Source organism: Hemiscyllium ocellatum, chromosome 2, assembly GCF_020745735.1.
Source record: "Hemiscyllium ocellatum isolate sHemOce1 chromosome 2, sHemOce1.pat.X.cur, whole genome shotgun sequence".
NCBI classification, from domain to species: Eukaryota; Metazoa; Chordata; class Chondrichthyes; order Orectolobiformes; family Hemiscylliidae; genus Hemiscyllium; species Hemiscyllium ocellatum.
The window spans coordinates 90,792,617-90,819,350 of record NC_083402.1 but is presented as its reverse complement, the minus strand read 5'-3'; the positions used below and the strand labels follow the sequence as shown (position 1 = coordinate 90,819,350).

Here is a 26,734-nt window from a genome sequence, read left to right as displayed (position 1 = left end):
GGAAACATACGGACTTATTTGCAATGTGGGGAAGAACTTGTCTCTCAAACTTGATTGAATCTTTCGAAGAAGTGACAAGGATGATTGAGAGGGCAGGACGATAGATGTTGTTTTCATGGATTAGCAAGGCCTTTGACAAATTCCCTCATGGCAGGCTGATATAAAAGGTGAAGTCACATGGGAACCGCGGAGAGCTGGTATGATGGATACAGAACTGGCTTGGTCATAGAAGACAATAGTAGTGAAAATGTGTATTTCTGTTTGGAGCTGTGACCAGCGATGCCCCTCAGGAATCAGTGCTGGGACCCCGATAAGTTGCAGAACATAGGTGACTGGATTGGTAAATCTAAAGATGACAAAGATTGGGGGAGTGGCAGAGCGTGAGGAGAATTGCCAGAGGTTAGCCTCAGAATATAGAGTTTAGAGTCTTGGGCTGAGAAATAACAAATGGAGTTGAATTCATACAAAAGTGAGGTGATGGATTTTGGAAGAACTAACGCAGGAGGGTAATACTGTATTCAGTAAATGAAGAATTCTTAGCATCATCAAGGGAGATGATGGGATCTAGGCATACAGGTGCAGAGTTCCCTGAAAGTAGCAACACTGGATAGGGTGGTCAAGGTGGCATTTGGGATGCGTGCCTTCTTCAGTCGGGGCATAGAGGATTAAAAATAGACAATTCCACAGGCTCACCCAGTGAAGAAATTTTTCTCATCAGACTCCTAAATAACCTAACCAAGATCCTTTGTCCAACTATTTTCAACTGGGGTGTTGCAAATCATAGGGAAGCAGCACTGCTTTATTTGCTGATCTCAGGCACACCGTTTGCAGTGGAAGGGGACACTGCTTCCAGTGTCTGATTGGTGCATGAACTCAGGGCACTAGGCCTGTAAGTCTGTCAGCCTTTGCTCGAATGTGCCAGTCAGGTTGTATGCTGCTGCTAATGTGAGTTAGCAGGGCTGCACCAGATTGGAGTTGAGAACGTGGCAATGGCAAGTACAGGAGTTGCAGCACGGCTTCATTTGTTGGAACTCAGTGGGGTGAAGGGGAACTTCTGCTTACCATCTCAGGTTAATGGGATAATGGTCCTTATTTCCAGACAATAAAAGTAGGGAAGTCTTTCTGCAATTGTACAAGGTGCTTGTGAGAGCACACCTGGAGTACTGTATGCAGCTTTGGTATCCTTATTTACGGATGGATGCAGATACGTAGGAGGCAATTCAGAGAAGGTTTATGAGATTAATATCTTGAATTAATGGATTGTCTTATGAAGACAGGCTTGTTTCCACTCAAGCTTAGAAAAGTGAAAACTTGACTGAATAAGGTTATGAATGGTCTTGATGAAGTGCATGTAGAGAAGGATGTTTCTTCAATGGATGAGTCCAGAAAAGGACAGTACTGTTTTAAAATTGGGAGGTCATTCTTTTAGTATTGTGGTGAGGAGACTTTCTTTAGCTCAATCAACTGTCTCACAAGTCGAGAGAGGTATAAGCATTAAATATTTTCAAACCAAAAATAAACAGACTTATGTGAGGCAAGGGAAGCAGATGTTAGAGGTCAAAGGGAATACAAAATTTGTCATGATTCAAAGGGGGTAGTGCATTGTAAATCAAGCTCCATTATTCCTAATGAAATCACAAATTTGAAAAGGTTCAGTCAAACTATCCAAGTCTCCAATATACCTGATGGTCAAATTCGGGTTGAAAGCAAGCACTCATGGTTCTGTCCTTAACAAGCAAATAATTGTTTGTTCCAAATAAAATGTCTTAATTAAATGCCAATTAGGAAATCTGAATTGCTAACTTTGAATTCCATAATCTAACCTTTATCCCTTCTTAGAAGTGACCCCCTCACCCCTCCCCACTTCAGTAACAGACAAACATGCAGAGATAGCCAAGATGAGATATGAAGGTGAAAAAGAAAAAAAAACAGGGGAACATAATTCAATCGCACGAGAATGAAACACAGGATTTAATGAATTGCTTTCCTTATCTCCTTTACAATTTCATTTAAGTACACATGAAAAAAGTGAACCTATCATGGTATTTGAATAGATAAAAGACTCAACAGAGAATCAAGGTATTTTTCAATGTTTAATTTCAGTTACATCACACTGTAAATTCTTGCTATAAATTCTGTGCCTTACAATTGTGTCCTCCAGTCTCACTTGATGAAGGAGCATCGCTCCGTAAGCTGGTGCTTCCAATTAAACCTCTTGGACTATAACCTGGTGTTGTGATTTTTAACTTTGTACACCTCAGTCCAACACCAGCATATCCAAATCATTTAAGTACTTAATGGATGAAATAGTGTTATTTGCACATCAATGCAGTCTTTCTTTTGCTTGTTCAGAGTTTTCCCTTTCACTGACTTCAAAGGCATTTAGTCCTCCTTCAACAGGGAATATGCAGAGAAAGAGGAGTGGAAGGCAGTTAATTTAAGTGAAATTTTTCGATACCAAAGCACTTGAGAAACAGATTTTCTGATGATTTCTCTTCGTAAGCTCTTTGGTTCTCTGTTGCACTGCTCCATACAGGTCATGGTCACCTGGTCAAGAGTCAATCAAGTTGCTATCAAGTAATTATCCCCCTCAGTTCGAACCCATCAGCATTGTGCTGTCTGCTTTTTACTTCCACTTTTCCTGGGAAAAGCAAAATTTAATACAACTCTGTGTTCAGTATACATGATTTTAAAACTGCAGCCATCTCTTTACACAAAGTAGTATCTTCCTTTGTTTAGGTCACCAAAAATAAAGGAAATAAAAAGATGTAATCCTTACAAATTCAGTGCACAAACATATCAGCCATGCCCTTACTGCATGGCAGAGAAGGCTTGCAGAGCCAAATGATCTGCTTTACACCAATTTCATAAGTTCAGATATGCATATACTGTGGTGACAGGTGAAACGTAAAGAAGAGCACAACCAAGTCCACCCACAGTGATGGCAGCAGCTCATCCTGAAGGATTTGTCTTCAATAGCATGTGCCAGTTGAATGTAGATCAGGTCAACCTTCGTGGCTGTACCTAATTTGATTATGGGATTTATGTCAACCCAGACAAAGTCAAAGAGAGTACATAAATGCCTACTCCCCAGGATGAAGATGATTCGCAGAGATGTCTTTCAATATCTCGCACCACAGATACAAAAAACTGTCAGTCAAAATAAATATTTTTCTTTTTAGCAGACAGCTATCAATTAAAATGTAATTTGCTAAATCAAAATGAAGGACCTATTCACCAAGGTTTCTTTTAAGTGAAAGAAGAATATTATCACTTACTAACCCGGAGGAAAATAATTAAGATATGACAACAAACACACAAACATAAGTAATATGGTTAAAAGGAAAGAAATTGTAATATATTTATAAGGAGAAAAGATTGATGGTGGGAGGTGCTAGGGTGGACATTCAGGGTTTGTGGTTACAGATCCATCATTCATTCTCTCACCTGCAATGCTCAAAAATAACTACTGAAATTGGTTCACTCATATTTCATTAACTGGCTGTAAATCCTTTAATCTCCAAATGTGAAATTATCATGAAAAACAAATTAAAACAAGAGGAATGAATTTCTTGATGCTGATTCTGTTGCTTGGTTTCAATGTCTTTAGATAAATGATCATTGCAATGCAGATAATTTTATTTATTGGACTTGCCTCAATCTACGGGAAGGAGATTAAGGCAATGGTTTCAAGTATTTGTTCATTTTTAATAACAGTTTTCATCCACAAAAGGTTTCAGGTGTAATATCAGATGATGGAAGTGGAGTATTGATATTCCATTTTTCCCACTACTATAACAGTCTAGTAAGAGGACCATCACCACATGTTTAAACCAGTCAAACAAGTGTTGTTGATAAAAACTTTTACCTTTCATTCTTTGAACCAAAGACTTTGAGAAATCTAGAAGTTGATGTGTCTTAGAAATGGTTAGGAATGTACATGATGCAAGATGGCAAATTAATTGTATTGTCATTCAAAGGTCCATTGTAAGGGCAATCTAATCATTCCCAATAAAGCATGAAATATTTGCTCTACCATTCAATACTACAACATTCCATATTAAATAGATATGTAAGTAATCCACTGCGGAAATCAATCACAAACTATTAGAAAGTATTAGGCACAAACACTGATAGGTACACCAACTGGACTACAATGATATCTAGCAAAAGTATAGAAGTACTACTTCAAAATCTGCTACATCTGGTACCAAAATGGATACCTCAGACACAATGAGCAGGTTACCAACTCTGAATTATAAAGACAGAAATGTCATGAGACTTACAAGTAGACAGAATGGCCATAAAGTGGAAGATTGTTTCAGGTCAATTTGATGCCTTTAAGTCAACACATATGCAGGAAGAAATAACTAACGATCCACCACTGAAGGCACTATGGAAAGTTACTACCTAAGGATGGCCTAACATGAGACAAAAGGATAGTCAGACATTTTGATGTTTTTGACTATTCAGCAATAAAGTTGGTATCTCATGAGGCATAATGTTTTAAGGGAAACAAATGTTTCTATCCAAAGCTTTGTCAGAACATATTGTCATGGTTACATCAGGGATTTAGGGGCACAGAAAAATCAGGACACTTGGCACATACTGTGTAATGGCCATGGATTAATTTAATTTTGGAGTCTGGATCTGTGATAGAGGGATGTGGCTTTTGGCGTGTATATCTGAAGGGCTTTAATGCTTAGCTCATAAATATTTCTCTAGCCAATGTGATTTTTTGCCTCCCAAAATAAAGAGTCTAAGAGAGATAGTTCTTGGAAGCTAATGCAAATGTAAATACATGGAGAAGAGTTTTTTCAAATATGTTTTTATTGAAAAAAGATTTTTAAAAATATTACAACAAATACAAAACAATAAAATTCAAGACAATACAAAGAAAGGTCACAAAAAAGTAAAAATAAACCAACCCGCCCTCATATACAAATGTATATATATAGAAAAATATATAATAAAACCCCCAACTATTTAACTAAATAAATAATAGCCAACAAACTAATAGATAGTAATAACTCAACAGCCAAACAAAACTCATACATTCACAGTTCCTCCTCCCTGGATATTGGACTCTTAAAACACCATCGTTACTGTTATATATAAGTTCATATTAGTGCAGCAGATAAATCCATGTCCAGGTAGTCCAGAAAGGGCTGCCATGTCTTATAAAAATTCCCAGTTTTGTGGTGTACCATACTTGTAAGAAAATCCAAGGGGATATGCTCCATAACAATCTTCCGCCAACCAAACAGGCCTGGGGGGTTTGCAGACACCCAAGCTAGCAAGATATTCTTTCTTGCACTGAAAGTGAGGAAGTTGAAAAGTTTTTTTCTTCTGCGCACGTGCAAGGAACACACTGGGTAGGCCAAGAGGAGGAGAGATCGGGTCCTTCTCCACCTTTACACCCAAAGTCCTTTCCATTGCACCCGCTACAGCAGTCTATTATGTTTGAAGCCTACCACAGGATCAGAAACAATGGGTAAGAGTGCCCATACAAAACTTGCACCCCTGGTTTAAATTTTGACCAGCAATTCAGAGAATCTTCAACTGTAAAGCATGGGTCCTATTGCAAATTGATATCTTTCTTGCATTTTCCCATGCCTCTGAGGAGACCTCAACACCTAGCTTTCTGGATGTAGGTTTGCTCGCTGAGCTGGAAGGTTCATTTCCAGACGTTTCGTCATCCTACTAGGTAACATCTTCAGTGGGCCTCAGGCGAAGCACTGCTGATAAGTCCTGCTTCCTATTTATATGTTTGGGTTTCTTTGGGTTAACATATAAATAGAAAGCAGGACTTATCAGCAGTGCTGTGCCTGAGGCCCACTGAAGATGTTATCTAGTAGGGCAACGAAACTTCTGGAAATGAACCTTCCAGTTCAGCGAGCAAACCAATATCCAGAACCTCAACCTGAGCTACAAGGCTTCACAAAACTCGCCAAGACCTAGGTCTCTCCCCCACACCCTGCAGAGCCGATTGAACTCATCGGAGGGGCCACCCCCCAATTGATGATATAAAGTGCTGACAGAAAAGTGTATTCTTAGCACTGAGCACTCTCCTCTCTATGTCGGATTTGTAGGGATCAGTTATAGGTGTTTTTTTTTTCAATAAAATCCCTACCTTGAAAGAAACAAAAGAGGTCCCTGTTAGAAAGCACATATTCCCATGCTAACTGGTTAAAGGACATCATTGTGTCTCCCTCAAATAAATCGCCCATGCAAAACACACTCCTAGCTGCCCAATGTTTGAATCCTGAATCTATCATCCCCGGTTGAAAACCCGGCACACCCACTATAGGTGTAAGAGAAGATGTTTTGCCACTATTGTCTTCCCTCTGCCGAATTGCCCTCTATACTTTAACAGTATTGATAACTATTGGGTTATGGCAATATTCCCTAACTGTCCTCACTTTGTCCAACAACTGCAACACCATGCGCCTGGAAGGTTTCGATATCTAACCATATTGAAAGAGGGTCCCCACAAGCCCAATCACTCAGATAGGATAAAAGCTAGCTTAGCTGGTAGCTTTTAATGTCTGGGAGATCCACTCCCCCCAATCTGAGAGGTAATTGCAGTTTCGCTAATTTAATGACGGGTTGCTTACAATGCCAAGTAAAACAGCTGAACCAGCCGTTCAGTCTCCTGAATGTTTGCTTATTGAAAATCAGGGGGTGTATCCGTATAGGGTATAAAAATGGGGGAGAATATTCATCTTAATAAGCATTATCCAATGCAACAACAAGACCAGAAGTGCCTCCCACCTTTGAAAGTCTTGTTCGATTTTGTCAAATAATTGAACAAAATTAGTTTGACCAGCCGATCCAGAACTAGAGTAATCAATATGCCCAAATATACAAAACCCCTGTGACCACTTAAATGGGAATCAATATTCACCCTCAAGACCTAACACCTTCATAAGGCCACCCACATTCATAGCCTCTGATTTTGCAAAATTAATCTTGTCCCCTGAAAAGGCACCAAATGCACTGATCTGTCAGGCGAAACACCAAAACTGCTGGATTTGACAAAACAAAATTAGGAAACAAACAAACAAACAAACATGTAATTTTGACTCTACTTCTGAAGCTGATATACTGGGATCCCTATGAATGGCCTCTACCAATGGTTCAATCACCAACATAAAAAGCAGTGGCGAGAGTGGACAGCCCTGCCAGCTGCCCCTAAAAATGTTAGAATTGCTGGATTGCACCCCAGTGGTGATGACCACAGCAAGAAGGACACTGTGGAGAACCTTTATCCATCTTATAAAGACTTCTCCCAAGTTAAACCTCTCCACAGTATATAAAAGATATGGCCACGGAACTCAGTCAAATACCTTCTCTGCATCTACAGAAATCACCAATCCCTGCACTGACTGCTGTTGACATGCCTGAATTACATTAAGCAGCTTCCTAACATTATTGGAGGATCTGCAGCCCTTTATGAAGCCTTCTTTAACAATAAAAGGTAAGTCTCCAGCCTTAGATTCTTGCGTTGAGAGGATTTTAAAGTTCACATTTAAGAGTGAAATGAACACAGTCCTCCGGGACCTTCCTTTTTTTAAGAATAGGTGAAACATTGGCCTCTATCAGAGATGGCCGGAGACAATCATGGCTGTGTGAGTCACTAAAATGTTGAGCATCAGGCCTGAAAAAATGCTTATAAATTCCTCATAGAATTTGTTGGGAAGTCCGTCAACGCCAGGCACCTTTCCAGTCTGAAGCTGCCTCAGTCTCCTGCAACTCTTGCTCTGATAACAGGGCATTCAGAAATGACTCTTGTTCGAGGGTCACGCCCAGGAACTCCAGAACCTTAAAAAAATACTCAATTTTGACCCACTGCTCCTCACAACCTTCAGATTGGTATAATTTAAGAGTAAAATCTCTGGAATGCCACATTAATCTTTTTGGAGTCAATGTTAGGTTCCCAGATCCTTCCCTAATCACCGTAATGGCTTGAGGGGCACTCCTTTTCTTGGCAAGATATGCTAAGTATTTGCCTGGCCTGTCACCCTGCTCATATAACCTTTGCTTTGCCAAACTAAGCTCCTTCTTTGCTGTCTGCGTGAACACAGAATTCATGCAGACTGCAGTGCCATAATGCTCTGTAGCTTGACCAAGGGCTTGTCAAAGTAGGCCTTCTCGGCTGCCTTCAACCGTGCTTTGCTGTTCACCCTTCTGCCACTTTCTACTGGCACAGGAGGAAGTAACTAACCCCCTGGCATAGGCTTTGGCGAAAGGACAGATGGGCTACAAACCAAGCCTGAGTTAATGTCTCGGAATGCCCAAACTTCCAAAAACTCCATAAACATGTTAACCTTGAGGATAAAGGGATCCATTTGCCAGTGCCTCAAACCTAGTGTAACGTCCTTAATCATAACCAACAGGTACACTGGAGCGTGATCGGAGATGGTAATATTACCAGTTGTACAAGATGCCACAAAGTCCAGGGTTTCCATGGGAATCAAAAAAAATGAAACTGGCGTGACATCTGTGAGATTGGAAAACACAAAATCCCTGCCTGTAGGGTGGAGATGCTGCCAGACATCCACCAACCTGCCTCACATGCAGCTACCCCTGAATGATTTCCAAGGCATCAACACTCACCTCACTGGATCAAAAATCCAAACATGGTTAGGTGAATTGGCCATGTTAAATTGCCCGTAGTGTTAGGAGCAGGGGTAAATGTAGGGGAATGGGTCTGGGTGGATTGTGCTTCGGCAGGTCGGTGTGGACTTGTTGGGCCGAAGGGCCTGTTTCTACACAGTAAGTAATCTAAATCTAAAATCTAAACCTCACACAAATTCACTAACTGTTTTGTTGGTACAGCGGGTATGGAGGCGGGGGGGGGGGGGGGGGGGGGGGGGGGGGGGGGGCTTTGGGGAACCTGTCTATTGTGGGATCCACGAGCATGAGACAGTTAAAATCTCCCCCGGGACCAGAGTCTGATCAATTTTAAGAATGCATCCACCAGAAATTTGAGGGGATGGGCTGGAAGGCAACAAACATTTAAAACACCATATTCTTCCCCGTTTATCGGGGCTTTGAGGATTACAAACCTCCCACGTGTGTCTGAAACACATCCTAGTAACTTAAGTGGGAGAATCTCCTAACCAATATAACCACTCCCCTATTTCTGGGATTGAAAAATGAAAAGTAAACCTGATCAAAGCCACTCTGCTGTAGTTTCAAATGCTCCCTATCATCCAAGTGTGTATCCTGCAACAAAGTAAAATCCACCTTCTAAGACTCAAAAGTATCTTCTTCCTCTTAATTGGTGAGTGACTCCCCTTGATATTCCAGGTACACCATTTAATCAAGTCATTAGCCATAACCTTCTGCAGTAACATTTAAATTCCAGAGAGGAGGAACTCAAACCACAAATCGCCAAGCTTTAGTGTTGTATAAAAACTATATAAACCAAAACCACTACATTCAACAAACCTACAAAACTATCAAAGATTAGATACAACAAAAACCAAACAACAAACCAACATGTAAAGTGCCAACAGCACTGATTAGAGGAACTCACTCCCTGTCCAAAGGGGGCAACTACCCATTCCATCCTGCTGCCAAGAATGCAGCCCGGGCATATAAGTACCTGAACCAGGTATAAAAACTGCCCGTAAGTAGGCATCGAGCCATCCCAACCATTTTCTCTCCTCCAAGTTAGAGTCACATGGCAAACACAAGCAGAAAAGAAAGAAAATACACCATGGAATAGCAATGTGAATAAAGAACTTTTGTTTTAAAAAGACAAAAGGGGTAAATACCCCACTCATCCTTTGGTATAACTTAGAAATTGAAAACATTTCAACAACCACCAAACATAGTTTAAAACAGATTATTACCAGTAAAAAAAAGGAAAAGAAAGCCCCAACAGGACCTTCTCTGTTTTTTAAAGAAGAGAAAAAGACATACCCAAATAATACTACTCTTTGTCCATACTAAATTGATCAGATTAAGTTAATTTGTCCACAAAGTCCCTTGCCTTCTCCAATGTGTCCAAGAGATGTACGGATCCATCTAGGGTGGATGGATACCTCAGAAAGTACTGGATCCCAAACTCCCTCAGTCTTCTCTTGACACCGTCAGTGAATTTTCTTTTCTGGATCACTGCTGCTGAGAAGCCCTGGAAGAACATGATCTTAGAGCCCTCGTGAATTAGGGCCTTTGGATCCTTCCGCTGGATTCTGGAAGCTTCCACGATTCTCTCCTTTTCTTTGCAATGATAAAACCTCACCTAGAGAGGACGAGGACACTGACCCAGACCTGATCTCCGCGCTGTGACCTAGTGAGCCCTCTCTATCTTCAAGCCTCTCCTTCCAGCCTCCAAGTTAAGGAATTTCGGCAACAAGTCCTGAATAAATTCTGCCGGCCGCTCACTATCCTTACTCTCTGGCAGCCCGATGATCTGAATATTTTTTTCTCCTGCCCCGGTTCTCAAGATCATCCACTTGGTCACGCAAGTTACAGACCTGCGTCTCCAGAGCTTGGATCCCACCCTTGGAGGAACTGGTATCAGCTTCCACCACTGTTACTCTGTGTTTAACCTCATCCATGCACTTCTTCAGGTCTCCCAATTGGTGTTCATGCTTCTGCAGATCGAGATCAGGGCCAGCTTCTCCTCAATCTGCTTACCCAACATCTTGCGAGACTTCGCAAGCTCCTTCACCAGGGCCTGGTAGGTAATAGAGTACGAGGATCCTGCAGGCTGGACTGCGGGCCCGGCCACGGACGCTCCTCCACCCTTCTTTGGCATCTCTGGACAGGTAAAACGCAGCTAAGTTCATTTTTCACAGTTTCCTGGGACTCCACGACCTTTTCATAGTTCCAGGATATCACAATGGTTCTGGTTGGTCGGATTAAAAGTTTGTCCCGCTTGTGCTGCAGTGCGGAGCTCTGCAATGCGATCCTCCTAGATCACCGCCATGTTGGATCCCCCAGAAGAGTTTTTTGATAAGCGAATAAAGTAAACAGTTGTGCATTAGACTTTCAATTCAGCAAGTAGGAGGTTTTCTTCCTTTAAAATATTTATATTGAAAAAAATGTCCTTTACAAAATTATAGAATTACAAAAATATAAAAATATAACATTATAACAAGAACAACAACAATAAACAATGAACCAACTACTATACTACTCTACAAAAGTTAAAAATCGCAACACCAGGTTATAGTCCAACAGGTTTAATAGGAAGACGAGCTTTCGGAGCGACACTCCTTCATCAGGTCGTTGCGGATACACAGTTGTAAGACACAGAATTTATAGCAAAAGTTATCAGTGTGATGTAAATGAAATTATACATTGAAAAATACCTTGATTGTTTGTTAAGCCTCTCATCTGCTAGAATGACCATGATAGTTTCACTTCTTTCACATGTAAATCACAAAACGTTTTTTTAAAATGTTACACTCTTGGGTTAACTGTAACAATTGGTGTCAGCGCAGATAAGATGTTAAAATGTTAAAGGTGTTAGTCCCGTGTTCCATGTCTGTGCCATAATGTTTAGACTGATTCTAATCTAAAAAGTGAGTTAACAGAGTCTTACATGGCTTCATGCAGTTTTTGAGCAAAGTGCGATGTACCTCTGCAAGGTTGTGAATGTCTGTGACAGAGTGTATGTGTCTGTGTAAGTGTAAAGTGTCTAAGTCTGTGAGAGGGTGCATGTGAGTGTATGGGAGTGTGTGTGTATAGGAGTGTGTGTGTGTATAGGAGAGTGTGTGTGTATAGGAGAGTGTGTGTGTGTGTGTATAGGAGAGTGTGTGTGTGTGTGTTTTTTGCAATGGTGGTGTGACATGAAACCAAAGTCCTGATTGAGGCCATCCCCATGGGAACCGAACTTACCCATCAACCTCTGCTCAGCCACTTTTTGCTGCTGCATGTCCCGAAGTCCGTCTTGAAGGATGGTCACCCAAAGGTCCGAGGTCAAATGTCCTGGACCGCTGAAGTATTCCCCAACTGGGAGGGAACACTCTTGTCTGTTGATTGTTGTGTAGTGCCCGTTCACCTGTTGCCATAGCCTTTGCTCAGTATCACCAATGTACCATGCCTCAGGACATCCTTGCCTGCAGCGTATGAGATAGACAATGTTGGCGAGTCGCATGAGTACCTGCTACGTATATGGTGGGAGGTGTCCCCACACGAAGTGGTAACTATGTCCATACACACTGACACTTCTTGCAGCACAGACAGGTTTGTATGGAGTTGTCCTGAAAGCCAGGCAGTTTGCTACGAACAATGATCTGTTTAAGGTTTGACGGTTGCTTAAGTGAGCAGTGAAGGTGTGGGGAAGGTCTAGACAAGGTATTCATCCTCATTGATAATGTGTTGCAGGTCACGAAGAACATGGCATCGTTTTTCAGCTCTTGGGAAGTACTGGACAATGAAGGGTACCCTGTCAGTTGCAGCACATGTCTGTCTCCTGAGGAGGTCATTACGGTTCCTTGCTGTGGCATGTCGGAACTAGCGGTCGATGAGTTGAGCATTGTACCCTATTCTTATGAGGGCATCCCTGGAGTTTTGATAGGGCACAGACAGGGAACACAGGAGGCTAACACCTTCAACATCTTATCTGCACTGACACCATTTGTTACAGTTAACCTGAGAATGTAACTTTTCAACAAAGAAAGTTTTGTGATTTACATATGAAAGAAGTGAAACTATCATGGTCATTCTAACAGATGAGAGGCTTAACAAACAATCAAGGTATTTTTCAATGTATAATTTCAGTTACATCACACTGTAAACTTTTGCTATAAATTCTATGTCTTAAAATTGTGTACTCCACAACCACATGATGAAGGAGCAGCACTACGATAGCTAGTGCTTCCAATTAAACCTGTTGGAGTATAACCTGGTGTTGTGTGATTTTTAACTTTGCCCACCCCAGTCCAACACCGGCACATCCAAATCAACTCTACAAAAGAGCTCATAGCTACACTCATTACACATCAATAAATAAGTCAATAAATAATGCCGCTCAGCATAACAAGACCTCAGCTCTGAACCTTCAAAAGCATCAATTATTAAATCCACATTTGCTCGAACTTCTTCCTCTCAGGAAATTAACCATGGCTCAACAAAAGCCCTAATTAAAATGTCAGCTGACCTGCTTCCAAATAATTCAAAAAAGGCTGCCATGTCTTATAAAAGTTGTCCTTTTTCTGGTGCACCATGTTTGGTCTAAAGTACCAAAGCCTAAAGGAATGTGTTCCATAATTAACTTATGCCAACTCGATACACGCAGGAAGGTTTCAGACACCCAACACATCAGAATGTTCGTCCTCACAAGAAAGTGAGGATGTTACAAAGTTTTTTCCCATGTACATCTAAGGAAGATAAATTTGTCAGACCCAGGAGAAGAGAAACCGAGTCCACTTTGACTTCAGTCCCCAAGACCTTCTCTCTTATTCCTCCCATAGCGCTCTAATACACACAGAGCCTGTGGAGGGACCCACAAACAATGAGTGAGGGTACCCTTATTTATTTTACATTTGAGGCACATTGAAGACGCACCCGGTTTAAAATTTTGTAAGACGATCTGAGGCCAGATTAGCCTTATGAAGAATCTTTACCTGCATAGCATGAGTCCTATTACATACTGAAATCTTCCGTGCATTCTCACAAATGTCTCCCAAGTTTCCAGAGTGATCTCCACCCCTTACTCTCTCTCCCCAGACTTCCTGTAATTGCTCGATGTCACCAGAGGAACCTCCCCCCAACAACTGATAGAGAGTAGTCACTGAAAGAGTGCTCTTAAGCTTGAACACCCTCTTTTCCATATCAGGCCTAAAACACTCAGTCAGCAGCGTGATCACTTTTCGGATAAAATCTCTGATCTAAAAACAACGGAAGAGGTCCTGTCTCAGTAATCCATTCTTACAAGTTATTTGATCAAACTACATTAATGTTTCATATTCAAACAAAAAGACTCCCCTATCCGCCCAAGACTTAAACCCACGATCCACTGTCCCTGGCCAGGAACCTGACATACCAACTATGGGAGTATGGAAAGACGTTTTCGACATATTGCCCTCCATCTGTCTCACTGCCCTCCACAGCTTTGACAGTATTAATAACTACTGGATTGCAGCAATGTTCCACAACTATCCTCATTTTGACCAGAAACAACAGCTTAATAAGAGGACACTTTGCCTGGGAGGCAATCGTCCAATCGTATTGACACAAAGTCCTCACAGGCCCAACCGCTCACAAAAGATTGGAGGGAACTCAACTGATATCTTCTGACATCCCGGAGATCCACTCCACCTAACCCCTGGGGCATTTGCAATTTCGTAAGCTTGATATGGGTGTCGCTTATGATGCTAAATAAAAGAACTAAACCAACCATTTAATGTCCGAAACATTTGTCTAGAAAAAGGGAAGCATCTGCAGAGGTTATAATAAGCAAGGGAGAACATTCACTTTAATAACAGCAACTTAACCTAGCCAAGATATTGGAAGCCCCCCCACCAACCCCAATCTTAGAAGGTCTTGTTTAATCTCGTCAAACAAGTGAACGAAATTAGCCTTGAAAAACTGATCAAAATTAGGGGTAACAGAGAGGCCCAAATAAAGAAAGCCTCCCTGTGCTCACTTAAAGGGGAACACACCTTCAATGTCTGGTATTCCCCAAGATGCCCCATAGGCATAGCCTTCGATTTTGAAACATTGATCTATTAACCTGAGAAAAAACCAACTGAATTAACGTATTGTATCAAATAGGGCACCAAAACTGAGGGGCTTGAAAGAAAAATTAGAACATCATCTGCATATAATGTGATCTTATGCACCTTCGACTCCACCTTAGGGACAGCTATATTAAGGTCCCCACAAATGGCCTCTGCCAGCGGCTCTATTACCAACGTGAAGAGCAAAGGTGAGAGGGAACAGCCTTGCTGACTGCCCCTACCAATGTTAAAATGATCAGTAAGAACCGCTGCCAGAGGATCACTGTAAAGGACCCTTAGCCATCTAGTAAACACTTCAACCAGACCAAACCGCTCCAGGGTATAAAAAAAGATACAGCTATTCCACCCAGTCATATGCCTTCTCCGCAACCAAGGAAATCATCAACCCTTGAACTGACCATTGCTAGCACACTTGAATCATGTTAAGCAGTCTCCTAGCATTATTAGAAGATCTCCAAACATTTATAAAGCCTCTCTGATCCTCTTTAACAATAGAGGGCAACACCCTTTTCAGCCTCAATGCAGAATCTTTGATAAAATTTTAAATATCAGAGTTTAAAAGCAAGATGGGTCTGTAAGAAGCGCAGTCTTCCGGGGTCTTCCCTTTCTTGAGGATAAGAGATATTAGCCTGTCTCAAGGGTGGTCTCCTGTATCTCTTGGGTTGTTAACAGAGCGCTACGGAGAGACACCTGCTCTGCAGACACACCAGGAAGATCCAAGTTCCTGAAAAAAATTCCATCTTATCCCGTCTGTCCTCACAGCACTCAGACTGGTAAAGTTCAGAGTAAAACCTCCAAAACGCCTCATTGACCTTTTTAGTATCGTAAGTAAGAGTCCCATTCCCTTCCCTAATAGAAGCAATCGACTGAGAGGCAATCTTCTTCCTGACCAAATATGCCAAGTATTTACCCGGCCTATCACCATGCTCAAACAGCCTCTGCTTCGCAAAGGAAAGTTCCTTCCTTGCTCTATGCGTTAGCATGGAGTTTAAGGTAGATCAGAGAGCTGTAATCCACTGTAGCTTAGCCATCAACAGACTACTGTAATAATCCTTCTCAGCTGCCTTTTATTCATGCCTCAAGCAGACGCTGCTGCTCTCCCCTCTGTCACTTCTGGCAGAGTATGAGATAATTATCCCTCTAGCATAGGCCATAGCAGTCTCCCAAGAATGGACGGATTACTAGCTGTACCTGAGTCGGTGGCCAAAAAGGCTTCAAATTCCCTGGAGAGGTCTTCTACAAACTTGCTGTCCTTGAGGAAGATGGGATCCATTCACCAGTACCGTGAGCCCATTGCACCACCCTTAATCTTAACCATTAAATACACCACAGCATGATCAGAAATGGCAATATTCTCAATTGAACAGAATACCATCAAATCTAAAAATGCCACAGGAGTTAGGAAATAATCAATCCTTGTGTGGCCTTTTGTGTGGATTGGAAAAGAACATAAAATCCCAGCCTGTGGGGTGTAAACGTCTCCAGACGTCTACCAACCCCAGTTCCAAGCATAGGTCACCTAACTGCTTAGATTGTGAAGTTAGTTTTTTTTGGGGGGGGGGTGGCTTTGGGCATTCTATCCAGCACAGGATCCACAACGCAATTAAAGCTCCCCCTATAATAATATGCCACAACGCCAAGGCCATCAGCTTAGATAGTGCATCAGTGAGAAATTTAAAAGGGTGGGCTGGAGGACAGTAGACATTCAAAATACCGGTGTTCCTCACTACCTATCAAGGGCCTCAAGAATAACAAACCACCCATACTCATCTTTAACGCAATCTATTAAATTAAATGGGAGACTATTCCGGAGGAGAATTGCCACTCCTCTGCTCCTCGTAATAAAAGATGACAAAAACACCCAATCAAACCTACACTGCTGCAACTTCAAGTGTTCCTTGTCATTTAAGAGGAGTTTCCTGCAACAGGGCAACATCCACTTTCTCCTTTCTAAGATTCAACAACACTTTTTTCTTTTAACTGGGGAATGAATCCCTCTGATATTCCAGGTGCACCATTTAAGAATGCTGCTAATCATAATCCTTTACAATCACCTTTGACCGGCCGAGAGGAAGAATTCATCTTGCAACATGCTGCACTTGCTCAAAAGGAGACTCATAAGAGCCTATTTGCAAAGAAAAACCAAAAAAAACCCTATGAAACACAAAAGGCACATAATGGGAGACTCTATTCCCTGCCCAGAGGGCACTTACATTTCTTACACACAACTCCATCCCCCCTTCCAGCTCGAGCCACACCCCAAACCCAAGCAATAGAAGAAACCGAACAAAGGACGTTGTAAACACAAAGTTATAACAAAACCAGTGAGCATTCTGCCCACTCCCCACCAAATATCAATACCACTCCAGCTTCGCGAGGAACAAGAACCCACCAACAACAGCTTCTTTGGGAAAGGTTTGAATGTACAAGAAATAAAAGCAAGACAAAAAAAAAGACACTATTGTCCACGTCCATAAATACATCTACATTATTTTAAAGTGTCCAAGTAGTTTTTGGCTTGCTCCAAGGAATCAAACAACCACATAGTCTCCTAAGTAGTACAAAGCATTGCTGGGTATCTCAGCAAATATTGAATACTAAGGTCTTACATGGCGTCTCATCTATTCTTAATTGTCATTAGACCAACACATTGGCAGCCAAAGCTTCAGTTTTAGGTTCAAGCATAGACATTTGTTTACAGTACCTCTCCACCGTGCTTTCCTCCTTCAAGTCAGTTTTTAAACACACACTTTGTATTTCCATATATGGATCAATGACCTTTTCTGTTTCATAATGCTCCTTTAAAGCACTTTGTGTTGTTTCATTATGTTCAATCTATTATAAAAAGTCTAAATTAATATTGTTGCCTTAGGATCATTTGTAAATAGCAACACATCATTCTCATTGACAAAGGAGAGAGCAGAGTTGTAATCAGTTAGTGTTCCTGCTTGTTGGAGCACTATAAGATCAACAGCCCAAAGCAGCACATCTCCTGCTGGGCAACAGTTGAATGGCACTGGCTTTGCAGAAACCTATATTTAATATGAGAAAGTATCTTGCCATAAGAATGGCTTGTGTAATTCACATACCACTAACTCCTGTGGAGAAATACCTATTTTCTAACTTTTTACAAATCATAAGTCAAGAACTTGTTGTGCAAGAAATCCTTTACAAATCCTTCACAAATCCTTCAGGAACAGGAGGCAGCCATTCAATCCTTCAAGCTTGCTTTATCATTCTATACTGATTGAAAATGTAGAATTGCGACACAAAAAATCATCTAGAGGACAAACTATCACCCTTTTGCTGAACAAAAACCTCTATTTACAAGTCTTACAAATATTTAATGACACAAACTCCACCCCCTCTGAGGCAGATAATTACAAAGTTGCATTATCCTCAGAAAAGAAATTCTTTTCATCTCTGTCCTAAAGGAGTGAACTTTAAATTTTTAAACAGCATCCCCTAGTTCACCAATAAGAGAAAACATAATTTTCACATTCATCTTGTCAAGAACATTCAGGATCTCTCATACATCAACCAAGTCACCACTCTTCTAAACCCCAGTGAAATCAAACCCAGACTGTCCAACCTTTCCCTACAGAACCATCCATTCATTCCAGGTATCAGTCCAGCAAACATCCTCTAAACCACCTACTTCCCTTAAATAAGGATACCAAAATGCACACAGTATTTTAGATGTGGTCTAAATAATACCCTGTAGAAGTAAAGGACAGCATCCTTATATTTATGCTGAACTGACAACCACCGGAAGAAGAGACAGCGCCTGGAAAGCTTGTGCTTCCAAATAAACCTATGGGCTATAACCTGGCATTGTGTGATTTTTAACTTTGTAATAAAAAGATAACATCCCATCAGCTTTCTTAGTTACTTATTTACAAGAACACATAGATCTGCCTGCTTTGCAGAATTCTGAAGCACTCTGTTTAGATCATACTGTGCTCTTTTATTCTTCCTACCATCATGAACTACTTCACAATTTCCCACATTATAGTCAATCTGCCACCTTCCCCGCCCCCCACCCCCACTCACCCAACCTACCTATACCAGTCTATAATCTTGTGTCATCTTCATAACATACTTTCCCCTACCTACCTTTGCATCCCTCATCCAATTACTTTTGAGATAAATAACAGACCCATGTGGCTTCCCACTTGTCACATCCTGCCAAATAGAAAAGGACCTATTTACATTACAAACTAACATCGCAACATTTTGATGTGCAGTGTTTGTAAATATGGTGCAGCGTTAACCAAACTTTACCTCCTGTTGATGTAACTTACAACAGAGTAAACTATAGCATGTTTAGTTCTAGCACTCATTTTGACTGAAATGCATACACTTCCATGGACAGAACAAGACGTTCTAAAATAGTTGAATGATAATTGATTTTGAGCTTTCCAGTAAATTCAGATCAATAATTTGCTACTTCCTAACATAAATCATTTACTGAACTTGTATGTCATATAGACCATAGCCTGAAGTGCATTCAGGCTAAACTTTATCACCACTGATTCAGGTTCAATGTTGAGAAAATTACCTTGTCTAATATGATTTGAAAGCTTTTTCAAATAGCAGAGACAAAATCTATTCGATCTAATCTGTTTTTCCTAAGTTGATTTTCCTTCTTAAGCAGGTAATTACAAAGTTGCATAACCTTCAGAGAAAAAAAATTCTTATCTCTGTACTAAAAGAGTGAATTCTAATGTTTAGACAGTGTCCCCTAGTTCACCCATAAGAGAAGCTATCATTTTTCTTCTATTATAAAATAAATCTCTTTAAAATTTTGAATTACATTTTTGCAAGAGCACATGAGAGAGAACAGCTGTCATTAAGTTCTACAATATCACTGTATAGTGTCTCCCATTTAATAGGGAATAAAACATTATGAAGAACCAAGCCATTTATTTTCCATTTATAGTGGGATTTCCCAGTCTCTTTCTTTCGGCCACTTAAATAAATGTAAATAAATCTGGCATCTAGCAATAATCAACTGCTGTTGTGAACTGAAGCAAACACAGAGTGGAAAATAAGAGATGCAGAATGAGGTAACCTTGAAGATATTACACTAAATACAGGAAACAATTCACACATTCCTAATCAGCATTATTCTTGTTTAACATTGATAAACACAGGTAGTAAATCTATAGAGGTACCAGCCAGTATAATTAATTTTGACCACTGAGACAATATTATGAAATTACAAATTTGCAACAAAGCAAAAATTCACCCTCTATCATTGCAATAACCAATGCAGGTTTGTTTGAGCCAAGTCTTTGAAGCCAAAGAAACAGCAGCTTTTAAGCAATATCAAACTAAATTTATGTCCCAAGAAAACAAGGTCATGTTCAATGTTATATAAAATAATGGATAATCAAATTCCACTTCATTCTAAGAATGTGGTTTCTTTGAACAGTCTGAAGAGAGAGACTCTAAAACAAAAAACGTTAGTTATTTTTGGAATAAATTCAAAAAATATTTTAAGTGGAAAATTTTCAGGCAAGTCAAGTATTGACTAAAAACCTTTTGAGAAAATAACAATGCCCACCCAGTATTGTTTATGGACTGCGAGAGTTTTCACTATTTTAATATTATAGATGATTAATAGCATGCAAGAACTTGTTGTTTCATCAAACAGTTCATTCATTCATAACACACAAGTTATTTGAATACATTTCAACTTTAAATGCCATCTGAATTTCAAAGTGACAATCTCATACTTAAACCAGACTTTTTAAAAATTATACATTTATAAATATTATCTGAAGAACGAACATGATGCTGAAGGTTTTCATATTGCACTCATCAGAATAGAATGTCAATAAAACCAAACCTCAAAGGAAACAACAAGATATTTTGTATGAGAAGAGGATGCTGATTGGTTGGGAAGTGGACTCAGATGTGTGGAGGCATTGCCATACATTATGGGTCAGTTAACAGTGAAACACCAATTTAAATTAAAACAAGGCAAGTCAGTGGTACAGAGCAAGTGGCCAAGGCAATGAAAAGCAGAATGTACCAGTAATGGATTTCCCAAAGTTATTGTTCACTCAAACACATGCAATTTGTAGGCCTGCTCTTTCTGTTTCAGAAAGACAAGCCTGCACGTGAATATGTAACTTCTAGCACATAGTGAGTCAAACTGCAAGCCCAATTGATTTGTTAATAAATACATTAGCGTGCTTTTTTCCTCTAGTAAAGATCTTTAAAGAATACCTCTTTGCTTGAGCTTTTTTAGAACATAGCACATTGCAGCACAGTACAAACCCTTCAGCCCTCAATGTTGCGCCGACCTATGGAGCCAATCTGAAGCACATCTAACCTACACTATTCCATTATTATGTTTATTCAATGACCCTTGAAATGCCATTACAGTTGGTGAGCCTACTACTGTTGCAAGCAGGGCGCTCCAAGCCTTTACTATTCTGAGTGAAGAACCTACCTCTGACATCTGTCTTTTATCTATCACCCCTCAATTTAAAGCCATGTCCCCTTGTGCTAGCCATCATGAAAAGAGGGAAAAGGCTCTCACTGTCTACCCTATCTAACCCTCTGATCATCTTGTACCTCTCAACTTTCTTCTCTCTAATGAATACAGCCTCAAGTCCCTCAGCCTTTCTTCATAAGACCTTCCCTCCATACCATTTTTTTTCAGCTCTAATCTCCTGATATGCTTCAGTGTCAAAATTTTCTTTATAATATTACTTTGAGTTATGTTAAAGATGATACATATACCAATTATTGCTCTGCACCACAGCCCTGTCACCCAGAGTAGGAAGGAAGTTTGGTAATCTTGAGATTTGTTTTGACGGGAGTAAGACAAAGAAACAGTATGACTCTTTATTCAACAACACTCAAAGTCTGCATCACTAAGCAACTACATAGATACCTTTTTATATAGGACTTATAATTCTTTCACGTAATACTTTCAAAAACAAAGTTTCTGTTCTTAGATGGTGAGCTCAAATAGCATGAATTGACTTAGAGTCATAGAGATGTACAGCACAAAAACAGACACTTCGGTCCAACTCGTCCATGCCTACCAGATATCGTGACCTAATCTAGTCCCATTTGCCAGTACTTGGTCTATTTCTCTTGGTGGAACAATGCACAAAAACTTAATGTTTGTACAGTATTGTAAAAAAAAATGCTTCACAAGAATATTGTAAAACTATGGCACTGAGCCACACTGAGGACACTCCCACAGTATCATAGAATTTATTGCAAAGCTGGAGGTCATTTGGCCACCATATCTTTATCAGCCCTGAGCATTTTAATTTAATGCCAAGCTTCTGTGTTTTTCCCATGATCCTGACATTGTTTCTATTTTAATGGTCATCTAATACCCTCTTGAATGTGTTAATTGAACATTCCTCCACGACATTTCTAGGACATGCATTCCAGACTTTAAATGCTCACAGTGTGAATGTTTCTTTTTCATCTTTATTTGCTTCTTTTGTGTAATATTTTAAAACTGTGCCCTCTGGCTCCAATCCTTTTTGAGCCCAAATAGTTTCTCCCTATCCACTCTGTCCAGAACTCTCCTGGTTTTGAAACCTTCTCTTAGCTATCTCCCCTACAAGGGGGAAGAATCCTAACTTCACCAATCTTTCCTCATAACGAAGAGTTTTATCCCCTGAACAGTTCTCAAACTTCTTCTCCACTCTCTCCAATGCATTCACAGCCTTCATATATTGTGCTGCCGAGAACTGAGCCTAATACTATAGTGGAGAACTAAGTAGTGTCCTATGCAAGTTTATTATAACACCCTTGTTCTTGAATTCTGTGCCCCTATTAACTGAAGGATAGAAATGTCTAAATGTACATATACAAGCAAATGTCTCTGTATTTTTATAATCCTGTCCTTTTCCAATTAATGCCAGGATCCCACTCACCTTTCTTATTCTATGCTGAAGCTGCATATTCCATAGAACAAAATCTCTACAGTGGGGGAATAAGCCATTTGGCCCAACATGTCATCACGGGTGGTACAGTAGCTCAGTGGTAAGCACTGCTGCCTCACAGCTCCAGGGACCCGTGTTCAATTCCAGCCTCGGGCGACAGTCTGTGTGGATTTGCACATTCTCCCTAAGTTTGCATAGGTTACCTCTGGGTGCTCCAGTTTCCTCCCACAGTCACAAAGATGTGCAGGTTAGCTGAATTGGCCAAGCTAAATTGTCCATAGTATTCAGGGATTTGTCGGTTAGGTGTATTAGTCAGGGGTACATGTAGGATAATAGTGTAGAGGAATGGTTCTGGGTGGGTTACTCTTCCAAGGGTCGATGTGGACTTGTTGGGCCGAAAGGCACCTTCCCACATTATAAGGATTCTATGTACCTGCACAGTCTTTAGAATAGAAAAAGAAGAGTAGCTTTTATTTTATTCTTTCTTTCCACATTCTATTTCTTATTTTGACCATAGAGTTCTCTTATATATTACAGGACCTTGAGGATTTCTTTATGTTTACATGAGCCAGTGGAAACAGTGTCATAACATTTAGCTAGATGACCCTCTTACTGTTCTTACACACCTCAGCTAAAGCACAGGCCTCACTGCAACGTTTGTTTAATGTCTCCAACTCAAAAATATTCCTGGTTCTTATAGCCTTTTGCATCTGGTCTACAACTTCTTTACAGTCTCTGGCAGATTTTTTTTTACTGTTTTCAAGTATTCCAACTCCAGACATGGTATGTCAAGTTCAAAGTTGCTGCCAAGCTCATTCACATTTCCCAGTGAAAACAAACACAAGAAACAGGAGCTCCTGGTATAATCTATTTTCACAGCAATGTAGCAAGTCTGGGATGATCTAGACAGAAACTTAAACCAAATACATCGAACTTTAAACTAACCTTTGATCTGAAGGACATGTGGATACTTTTAAGGTTTTGCCATTACTTGCAATATTTTTGCCGATCTGAAAATAACGAACTTTTAAACCTCTAATAAAGATAATTGGAGGCATCTCATCTTTACTGATGAATGAAGAAAGGTGTCACCAATTGTTCAGTGTTTTGTCACTTTTAACTGTTCTTATCAAATCAGCACAAACCACCTTTTAAATGGCAATATTTTAAATGTGTTTGCCAGCCATTTCCATTACATTTAAATTTCAACCTTAAGCTAAAAGATATATCCTTAATAAAACAAATTATTAGATTAAATAATTTTGCAAAGTCAAGAACGCTCAAAAGGCCAGAATTTGAACAACAAAGTTAATCAGAATATTGTAAAGCTAGAGTAGAGGTAGAGATAAAACCATGAGCAAATTTGAAAAAAGGGAGAACAAACTTAAAAATGAATAATTATCCAACTGGGAATCAGTGAGGTCAAACAAGCAAAGATGAAGGGGAGCAGAATGTTGAGAGTACTAAGATATGGGGATTATGGGGCGGCACAGCGGCACAGTGGTTAGCACTGCTGCCTCACAGTGCCAGAGACCCAGGTTCAATTCCCGCCTCGAGCAACTGTCTGTGTGGAGTTTGCACACTCTCCCAGTGTCTGCGTGGGTTTCCTCCAGGTGCTCCGCTTTCCTCCCACAGTCACAAAGATGTGCAGGTTAGGTGAATTGCCCGTCGTGTTACATGAAGGGGTAAATGTAGGGGAATGGGTCTGGGCGGATTGCTCTTAGGAGGGTTGGAGTGGACTTCTTGGGCCGAAGGGCCTGTTTCCACTGTAAGTAATCTAAAGACTTGAATGTTGGCATAGATGAAAATGGAAAATCAGCCATTAGTGTGTTTAAGTAGTCCAGTCATACAGCTGTATGAAAAAAAACAATAATTCCAAAGATTAACTGAAGCATGGTATCAGTGTAGGGCAACATTACAAATTTGGTCTTAATGATAGACGAGATATGTGATAGAAACTTACTTTTGGGTTCATATACAAGATCAGGATTGCAAACAAAATCTAGCTCAGCTTCAAGCAGTTTCCAGGGAGCAGGATGGAAACAATGATCAAGTAATTTCTTTGATGATAGTCAGAGTCAAAAATCTGCTATATTAGGCAACTTCTGATATTACAAAAAATCTGTAGCCTATTTCAAAGTTTAGAAAGTTCAATTTCTTTTAATTTTGCTAAATTAACATTCATTTTTTAAATAATAATTATTTGCTTAAAACAGCCTTTGTTCTACATTTCCATTTATAGTATATCCTACTTATGCAATACTGAGAATGAAAAAATGTTTCAACTTTTTTTTTACCTCCATTATATTTAGGTTCAGCACAATTTTCACCGCTCATTAGAACCAAAGATCCTTTTGGGGCCCAAACAGAGGCCTGCCACGTTGCCATTGCTTCAGGGGGCTCTTGACAAGGAAATAATGCTCTGTTGTTGATTGGAGATCCTGACGTATATACACATGGCCTTAAATATGAAAGGATTGAATAAATGTAATATAAATTTTTAAACAACACATTAGTATCACCAACTCATCACTTATTTGAATGAAGACAAAGTACTGTGGATGCTAGAAAAATCTGAAACAAAGACAGAACACTAGAAAAACTCATGTCTGTCACATTGGTGGAGAGAGAAAGAGTTAATATTTCAAGTTGGCATGACTTTTCAGTGTATTTATTTGGCCTGGTAGCACCAATATAGATCACTTGACCTTCATTCAAGAGTGGGAGAAAGTAATGACTGCAGATGCTGAAGATCAGAGTCGAGAGTGTGGTGCTGGAAAAGCACAGCAGGTCAGGAAGCATCTGAGAAGCAGGAGAATCGACAGATCGGGCATGAGCCCTTCATCAGAAATTCCAGCACAACACTCTACTTCATTCAGGAGCCCAAATTCAAATTCCAGCCATTTTCAATAGCAAGTTTTGAGAGTTCATAGCACGAAAGAGAGCAAGCAGGAGAGGGGGCAGATGGAGAGAGCAAAATGGACAGGTGGAGCAAAGCAAGGAAGAGCTGAACTTTACAACATTGAGGTTCTGACAATGCAGTTATCACAGTAGGACTCGAGACTGCTAAATGTTCTCAGCGCACCTAAAGGAACAACTTTACATAAGCATTTGGTCACCTCCACGTTCACCATCCACTTGAGGATGGTAGGTGAGAGTATACTGACAGGGTCCAAAACATAGTCATTCTCTACCTGAATGAATTTGGTTATGGCTGTGCCCATTTCAACCTCATTGGAAGTCCTTCTAAAATACCCAATGACAATGGTCCCACCTGTTGTCAGTGGCTGGTCTCTGTGCAGACTACAGCCGCAGCAGAAGAACATAACGAAGTGATGATTCTCCCGAGAGGACTCCTGACAATGAATTCCATCAGCATTTTCTTAGGTTTCATTATTTTATTAACAATCTCAGCAAAGCATTATTCAAAATACAGAATTATTTGCCAGGCTTCCAATTTAGTAGTGCATGCAAATTTGCATATCACTCCCTTCAACCCTATATCCAAATAATGAGAGAGCATAAGTGATCCAAAAGTATGAGTTCCTATTGCATCACTCCCCCCTAAAGAAAATTTCTCTTCAAACCGGTTTCGAATCCAATTTGCTATCTTTCCTCTAAACCCTTTATTTTATTCCCCAAGGTCTCCTGTGTGGTTCATTCCAAAAGGTTTAGGAAGTTTGCTAGAGGCATGACAGCATCAGGGAAGTGTGCTAACAGTGTTTCAGACAGCTTTCCTGCACATCCTCCTACTTAAATAAGAATGCAAGAATTAGGAACATGAAGAGTTATGGCCTGTTAACCCTGCTCCACCATTCAATACTACTGTTAAAGATCTAAGGCTACATCTCTACTATTCACTTCCTCATCACTTAATTTCTTTCTATCTCAGACTTAAACTGACCCTTTATCTAAAGACTCTGCCTCCTTGTTTTTGTTTCCAATGGTTGAGGCACCTTTCAATTTTTTAAAAGCTGAAATGAATGTTAAAAAAAAATAAATAATGTTGAAATGACTAAATATGTAGGAAAAGAAATGAAATCAGACAACTCAAGCTTCAAAACTGAGTGTCTGCTTGGTAAATACCTTTCCTCTGCTCCATCA

At 40.2% G+C, this 26,734-nt stretch overlaps 1 protein-coding gene across 7 annotated transcripts in view; it reads right to left on the bottom strand.

Moving 5' to 3' along the window:
- aopep (aminopeptidase O (putative)) overlaps positions 1-26,734 on the bottom strand; it is a 345,719-nt gene that overhangs the window by 308,625 nt on the left and 10,360 nt on the right. For all 7 annotated transcript variants that reach the window (XM_060838362.1, XM_060838356.1, XM_060838381.1 and 4 more), the window contains exon 3: positions 24,928-25,091. In XM_060838362.1, the coding sequence (XP_060694345.1) occupies positions 24,928-25,091 (164 nt within the window). The remainder of the gene's footprint in view (positions 1-24,927; positions 25,092-26,734) is intronic.